General features: G+C 44.1%; 1 protein-coding gene across 1 annotated transcript; it reads left to right on the forward strand.

Annotated features, from left to right (window-relative positions):
• Positions 1-1,116: 1,116 nt before the first annotated feature.
• On the forward strand, positions 1,117-2,924 carry LOC9653469 (RNA polymerase II subunit 5-mediating protein homolog). Its single transcript, XM_024683552.1, has 8 exons — positions 1,117-1,322; positions 1,371-1,430; positions 1,477-1,644; positions 1,706-1,790; positions 1,850-2,070; positions 2,141-2,347; positions 2,401-2,454; positions 2,509-2,924. Exons 1-8 carry the CDS (start codon positions 1,125-1,127, stop codon positions 2,572-2,574), a joined length of 1,059 nt encoding a protein of 352 aa, XP_024539320.1. The 5' UTR covers positions 1,117-1,124; the 3' UTR covers positions 2,575-2,924.
• Positions 2,925-8,161: the final 5,237 nt, after the last annotated feature.

Raw genomic sequence — 8,161 nt, forward strand, 5'->3', positions numbered from 1 at the left:
CTGGTTTTTGGCTCTGTAATCGTTTTCTCAAGTGTCAACTATATAGCTGCGATCGATCCATAGGACGACCTCAAGAGAAAAAACTGCCATTACTTGAAAAATATGTCTTGCATGTAACAGGTTATCTGGAAAGGTGGTATGCTCGTCCTTTTAGTGAACGAAGTCTGCTGAGGTGTCACTTACTTGTGTTCCTGTTGCTTCTATTTCCCTCAGACTAAAGGTCGCGTGTTCCAACGCAAAAGGTAAACAAAACGTTGAACCACTCTTCTAAACAAAAATCATATCACCATTGTCATGCTCGATCCAGCACTGGTTGACCCTATCACACCAAACAGTTGGACTGTGCCCGAAGTTGGCAGTGCTGCCCTCCAATAGCCGCTGGCGCGTACTACCACAACCAGGTCAATGAGTCAAATAAAGTCAATCACCTCAAACATCAACTTTGGGGTGAGCTTGGGACCAAAGCATTGATCATAAAGCATGACTGCAAAGAAGATGGTGGTGTGGCGAGTGTGAAGCTTGGAGCAAGATTTCAACAACTCACGAAACACTTCCATTTTTGCATTCATGCTGCACTGCTAGACCATAAACAGCATATAGATAGATAAGTAGAGAGTTCTTCAGCTGAGACTTCCGTCTGTGATCTACCTGGCAGCACCACAAATGAGTTCCGCTTTAGGGGATTCCACACCGCAAACCTCCCGCTGTTTACACCCCTCGAGGCGGAGAAACAAAGCAGGCCACCGGCGTAAGCAACGAGCTCCCAGTCCGGATCTTGCAAAACAGCTGCGTCGCTGCTACTGAAAGGATCGTAGATCTTTAAGGACGACAAACAGTAGTGTTGGACATGATCTTGTGTATATTCAAGAACGAGTGGATGCTGCCTCGAAATCTCTAGCCTGGATTTGGCAAACTCCTCACTGTCAATCACTGCTCTCCATCTGTGGCACACAGATCTTGCGCGTAGTAGAGCTTTTACATGCAAGAACATTAAAATCCTCTCCTCTACATGCTCTGGAAGCATACCAAAAGCTAGCAACCCTGAGGCATATTCTAGACATAATTATAATAATCCCACAATTTTAGAATATTCCTTTCAATGCTAAACCCTAAATCCTCGCAAAATGGGGAGAAAGGGCACCGTGACGCCTCTGGCGGAGCTTCTCCCCGTGGGCGAGCTAGCGCAGGCCAGCGATCGCATCCAGGGCGCCATCCGCGAGCACGCCGACAAGCTCCAGCAGCTCCAATCTTTCGCCGACGACAATCGCGCCATCCACAAGCTCGTCCAGGAGCTCCCACACAATGTCGCTTACAATATCATGGTGTGTATCTCTTTTCCATCCATTTGACGATCCATCCATCCATCGTAGGTGCCGTTTGGAAAAGCTGCCTTCTTCCCTGGAAAGCTTGTTCATACCAATGAAATGCTGGTAAGAAATTCGCGTTGCTATTTACACGTCTTTCTCCTTAGTCCAGGTTTTGCTCGGAGAAGGCTACTACGCAGAGCGATCCGCGAAGCAAACTCTGGAACTCTTAATGAGACGAGCAAAGTTTCTCGACTCCAACATCGAGAGCATCAACTCGCAGATCGCTGACCTTCGAGCGGAGGCCACTTTCGCAAGCACTGCTGCCGAAGAAGCTGCTGTAAGTTTGTTTCTTCCTCTTCTATCTCTCACGCATTCGACAAATCCACAACCGTGGTTAGGCTGGCGTAGTGGACATCAGAGAAGAATACGATGAAGAAATCGATGGTCCACCCCCCACTGCGGAGCAAAGTCTAGAAACCCAAGGTGTAAAGTTTACATGGATTTTTCCCGTAAGCTATTTTACTGATTCATGATTTTGGCAGGGAAAAGGCCGCTGGGATCTGGTGAAGATCTCGAGCATGAGCGCTTGATGGCACGATTTTCGGAATTGGAAGCCGAAGAAGCGGCAGCAGCGGCTAAAGAATATGAGGATGAGTATGATCAAGATGGTTTTCTAGATGATGACACTCTTGCGAAAATGGGAACACCATCTTCTGAGCCGGAAGGACCTCCTGCCATCACAAATCCGGGCGATCTCGTAAACGTAAGTTTTTGAGCCTCGATTGTTTTGTTTTCGAACAGCCTCTGATAGAACTTCTCCTTTTTTTGTCCAGTTTGAGATGTGGAAGCAAAAGACTTGGAACAAAACGTCTACGTCTACTCCAGATCGTCCCGAGAAGCGAAATCACGACAAGAAAGCGGAAAAGCGCGTCACTTTTGATCTTCCCGAGGCCGATATCGTCGACACGGTGCACGAAACCGAAGGGAACAAGGCTATGGATCCACAGAGCCGACGAAGTTCCCAGCATGAGCCATCAAAGGTAAATTTGTAGAGCTTAAGAAAAAATCTCAAAAAGAAGTTTTTTGTTTCCAGGTATTTGGTTCTGTGATCGAACGAACACCAGGAGGTGCTGTTCTTGATACCAAGGTAAGCTTTAACATTTCTCTCAAGCGTCAACTTATACAGCTACGATCAATCCAGGTACCCGAAAGCACCTCCATGCCGGCAAGGCCAGTTTCAAGATTCAAGCAAAGACATGGTGGATGAAAATCGCTGCAAAGTAGGAGAGTGTAGTTGTTTTGGATAACGCGAAGAGAGAAAATTCCCGTATCTTCGTTTTCCCGATCCTTTCTTGCGCTTTTCCTTCGCTTCTTTCCCCTATTTCCCCCGCAGACTGATCGATATGCGCGTCGCCGCCATCGGCCGGATGCATTCCAAATCTCCGCGATTAATTCTTTCTCTTCGAGCTCACGCTCTCTAACTGCCCCATAGTGTTATGCTTCTGCAAGCACCCAAAATCAAGACTATACACCGGGAAACTGTACAAGCTCCATCATCCATTCTCGCTGACATCAAGATTTAAATCAATGATATCGAGGCCATAGTCACCACTTAAATCCTTTCAATACGGGACCTTGTTGGAATAGAGCATTATTATCAGACAAGTGATCATCGATGCGAATTGCTGCGACAAGTTCTTTGGTGACTTGACGGGATAAAGAATGTCAAATGCTGGAATTGGCAACCACAAGTAGCTTAAATTTCTTCGCAAGCAAAAAATTGTGAGTTTTTTCTCCTCTCCCTCTCCTCTCAGGAACCCTAACCCTCACTAGAACTTCCATTTCACATGCAAAGCCAAGCTTGGCGTGGGACTTTTCCAACCCAGACTGAAAGGCTTAGCATTTAATAGCTCCTGCACCAAGCCAAAATTTAACGTGCAACTTCACACTAAGGCCATTATATTGGACATGTACTTCTCCTGAAACTGATAGTCATGGAAAAGTCTGAGCGTGAGGCCTCGTGCTAAAGCCAGTCACCTTTCTTATTGCCATGAAAAAGTCTAAGTGTGAGGACTTGTGCTAAAGCCAATCATTTTTTCTATTGCCATAAGTGTGAGGCCTTGTGTTAAAGATAGTCGCCTTTACTGAAACAATAGCCAGAAAAAATCTAGCGTGAGGCCTTGCACTAAAGCTAGTTACCTTTCTTGAAACTAATAGCTGAGAAAAATCTAAGCCTAAGGCCTCACGCTAAAGCCAGAACAAAAGCACAAAACAAAAAAATTCTTTAGAATGAGGCCTTGCACCAATGTTTTAACTTAAGGCCCTGCACTAAGTCTTTTGGTGAAGCCTTTAGCATAAGGCCTCATGCCAAGAAAAGCCTTCATTGCATCAGCACACCTAAAACCCACCCACAAAGTATGGTGTCTGACCTCAGGTAAAAACCTTAGCATGAGGTCTCATGCTAAGCAAACACCTTCCATTATTTCCCTAGTCTTGCAAGTGTTTGGGGAGCAATCTTGTTCAAACATTTACCCCAAAGATGAATTAAGATTACTCACCTAGACACCTAAAGTAATAAGAAACAAATGCATATAAATGAATAACATGAGGCCTCATGCCAAGAAAATGACTTCATCCCTCCATAATACCTTAATTTAATTTGCAAATGGATGGTGTCCAACCTCACACAAAAACCTTAGTGTGAGGCCTCACGCTAAGAAAAAAAGCCCACCCACCTCCTCTAGCCTAGTGAAATCTCCTTTGCATGTATGTTTATTGCACAAATGAATAAGATTGTCACTAAGAAACTGGGAAAAATATCACAAGCAATCCTAAGTGTGAGGCTTTGTGCTAGTAACCTCCATTAACACATTGTGATTGGACTCATGCTTAAGGATTAGCGTGAGGCCTCGTGCTAAAGTGCTAAAAGGATTTTGGTTTGTCTAGTTTCTTGATGGTAATCTTGCTTGAACGTCTGTCCATAGGACGAATGGGCAAGTAAGATTATTATCAAGGAATTGGCAAACACATCCCATCCATTCTTAGGTGTGAGGCCTTATGCTAATAAATTACCTCCACTACCCTTTTATACACCCCATCCATTCTTGAGCCCTCATGCTATTAGAATTACTTCCATTACCCCTTTCACTTAGGGTGAGGCCTCACACTAGGATCCAATTTAAAAAATATTTAAGTAATTCTAATAAGTTCTTTCGTGTTTCTAGGCACAACAATCTAAAACACTTTTACATGAGTTTATCAGAGTGAAAAAAGACTGCAATTCCATTATAAATGACTAAATTTTCCATTCTACTTTAGTCATTTAACCACACCTCCAACCATTTGAAAGAGTTTCACTCACAACCTCCATAAGTCTTATTTTGGACTTGGGGCTTGCTAGCTTTGAGAATGGCATCCCTACCACTCAACCTTTGCACCTGGTTTAAGTGCTCCATGTATCCGATTTCATGACTGACACACAAAAGTACCACCGACATATTAGCCTATTATGCTAAGGCCATGCCCATTCACCTTTATCACACTGGTGATCCAACACCACCTACATCACAATCTTGTCTCTTAAAGACAGATGAGTGATCATCCCAAATCCATTCTTTAACATCCTTAGGATGCCTATAGATATAGGGAATAGTCTTCCTCAATATCCTTTTTTTTTGTCCCCACCAAGTCTTATTTTGTCCATGGCTGTGTTCGCCAACACTGCCACTGGGTCAAGGCCCACAGGCTTGACCACTAAGTCCTATTGTCCTCTAGAACTTCCTCACTATGTGTAGCGCACGTGGTTTTGACCCTTTGTCCTATGATGATTTACCATAGGATAACACCACGAAGCGGAACTTAAACCCTCTTTGTGCCACGTGACAGATGCCACGTGTCACATGCCACGTGTCCATAGGAACCCGAGGTTCAGGGCCTTGGGCCACTGAACGAACGATGCCAAACTCCCAAGCGTGGAGCCAAGGAGTGATGGAACCGAACCACGGAGTAACTCTTGAGCATACAGCCCAAGGAGCGAAGGGACAGGGGCCCGGAGCGACTTGGAACAGTCCTAGAGCAACCAGCATCCCAATGCCAGGACCAGCACGCAAAACGGAGCCAAACGGAGTTTGACGCTATTTCAGCATACCAGTGGCCTAACGTGAGGATATGGGTACTCCACCAGCTAGCATGGAATGGAACTTGGGCTTAGACCCAAGCCGGACGCAGAACAAGGACAAGCACGCAAGCGAGAGCTAGACTATGCCTCAGGTTGGTCAACCATGCCCGACCTACCCACTATCCCTACTATACATTTAGAACCCCCCATAGCCCCCCCCCCCCCCTTGAGGAACACACGCTTTGGGCTTTCACCCCAAGCCTCCCTTAGTATCAGGAGTTAGTCTCTGGGACAAGCTCAAAACTTATTAAATATGGAATGTCCCTAGATTGCGAATTTGGACATGGGACGAACACCATTGTGTTCAGAATGATCTCTACATTCCGTAGATATGCCAAATGAGCAAATCTGGACACTTTCCATAAATAGCATCTGGGACAATTTGAGACTAACACAAAGGGCATGATAGCGAGGGTGTTTGGCAGACACGGTAAGCTATCATGTAGCGATATTGAGGGACCAATCTCAATACGCGAGGGTTCTTGTCAAGCCAGTGCAAGACAGAGCAAAAGAAAACTAACAAGCCGGGCCGAGTATGCTCAGCTAAATAGACACTTAAGAATTCCTTCCTTATGCTCATCCGGCCAAATACAGATGCAAAGTCCAGTTTACTAACACTTGAACAAGAGGGACTAATAAAGGGTCCAGCAATACCGACCTCCTGCTATCGTGGCAGTAAGGTAAGAGTGTCCGTAAGGACTAGCCGACAGGTAACTTTCGATACCCGAAGTCACATTCGCGACACTCTCCCCCCCTAGAGAAGATCGACGTCCTCGTCGATGCATACTCCAGTCTAGAATACCGCCAAGGAAACAACTCCATAAAAAGTTCACGGTACTCACACTATGTGAGAAATGCACCAACTTAAATGAGTTAGGGGGCAACCTCTTTGTCTAACACGGATGCGCTACCAGCTCAGACACCTTCCGGCCGTCGCCGACAAGGAAATGACCAACGAAGTCAGCCACCCTTGCTGCTCTGGGGGTCACCCAGCTACAAAAGTGTGATATGCCCCTGCCCGCAGGAACATAGAGAGAGAAACCAGAGGCCCCAACCCTCCTAAGCAAAGAAACTAAACCCGTTGGTAAGGTTTAGATAGATTACTGTAAACAGGCAGTTAGAGTTGTTTACACGGTCACGCCCTTTCAACGGAATAAGGAACATCGACAGAGAGGCGGGTTATGTGACCAGTCGACAGTAGCTACCCCATGACTAGAGATTTCAACATGCACACGAAGTGCCGAAGCCAGTCTGCCTATTACTGGCCCAAACTCAAAGATCAATAGATGGACAATATCAAAGTCATAGACAATGATATCTTAGAGTCGGAATTATCAGTGAATAAATCTTATATTAGAACAAAAGTATTCCAAGTAAGGTATTATCTGATAAACTAGGATTACAGCATAGGAACCACCAAGATCATCATAATTGATAAACATAGGAATCACCATCCAACAAATTCAATAGCAAGTAGATCATCAAGGAAACTCAATGATAAAACTTAGCTACCGAAAATGGCAGATAGCATGCTAAACAACTCACAAAACACAACTCAAAGAACACAAAGTATCATTGACTAACAAGCACAATGCTCGCGAATGTATCACCTGAAGGAAATAACATCCTAATCTATGAAAACTAACTCAAGCAATAATCAACAGAACAAAATGAATGTTGCAAAGCAAACAAACGCTTATTCATATTAACCATTGCACTAGCCAATCCGGATAGATCCCAGCCAATAACACCAAGGAACTCAAGTTGCCTAAGCAAGTGTCAGCAACATCCTACTGATGTCTCAACCCAAGAGACCAATCCAGAGCAAACCACAAAGAACATGTGGTATTGCGAAAAGCCATAAGCCATCAAAGAGAACAACTAACCATCATGAAAGATCATCAATCATCCCATCAATAAAGAGATGCATAATCATCGTCTAAGAAGGAATCCACCATCCCGAAGAACGGCAAACCAATCTATACCAACAATAATCAAGCAAAACTTTTTTTTTTTTTGACAAGGATAATCAACTATCCTAGATGATAGTCAATCATCACCAATGATTGCTAGATGCAAATACTAACTTCAACATCGAAGCTAGGAGCCAAAATGCCTTTCCCAACAACTTCTAACAAATGGAACAATGAACATAAAACTCAAAGAACCAAAAGCTTGAAGAAGCCTATAGCCATATCTTGTCTAACAATGATCACAGGTCTTGCATGAACCAACTTCAATGTTAAAGAAGAAATCATGGTGCAACCCACAATATCCTCCTCAACATATTCATAAGCCAAACTTTATAATGCAAAGCTAATGAAGAGCATTTCTGCATCAATCCAAAAGCTAAGCATAGCAAAGTTATGCTCAACAAGTGATCACCAAACGATCCTCCATGAATCCATCTATAGCAAGACGTAGCTCACATCGTAACAAGCACAAGGGGAATCATCAATGATCAATATATTCCAATTCAAACCCAATAAAGATTCAAACTTTCCAATATTGATCACTAACTCTTTTGCTTGTAGAGTTAGCATAGTCCACGACTAAATCACTTTTCAAGGAAAAGCTAAAGCTCAACCCTCTACTAAATAATCTCGTCTAGAAGACAACTAACTCAACTTGCCACTCAGTTCATTTGAACGTTAACACAGTTGCTAACTAGCAATTG

Source organism: Selaginella moellendorffii, unplaced genomic scaffold, assembly GCF_000143415.4.
Source record: "Selaginella moellendorffii unplaced genomic scaffold, v1.0 SELMOscaffold_37, whole genome shotgun sequence".
NCBI classification, from domain to species: Eukaryota; Viridiplantae; Streptophyta; class Lycopodiopsida; order Selaginellales; family Selaginellaceae; genus Selaginella; species Selaginella moellendorffii.

Bases quoted from the DNA above. Each gene is read 5' to 3' on its own strand.
- LOC9653469 (XM_024683552.1), top strand. From the start codon at position 1,125: ATGGGGAGAAAGGGCACCGTGACGCCTCTGGCGGAGCTTCTCCCCGTG. The intron at 1,645-1,705 runs GTAAGTTTGTTT...AACCGTGGTTAG, and splicing joins CTGCTGCCGAAGAAGCTGCT to GCTGGCGTAGTGGACATCAG. The intron at 2,071-2,140 runs GTAAGTTTTTGA...TTTTTTGTCCAG, and splicing joins ATCCGGGCGATCTCGTAAAC to TTTGAGATGTGGAAGCAAAA.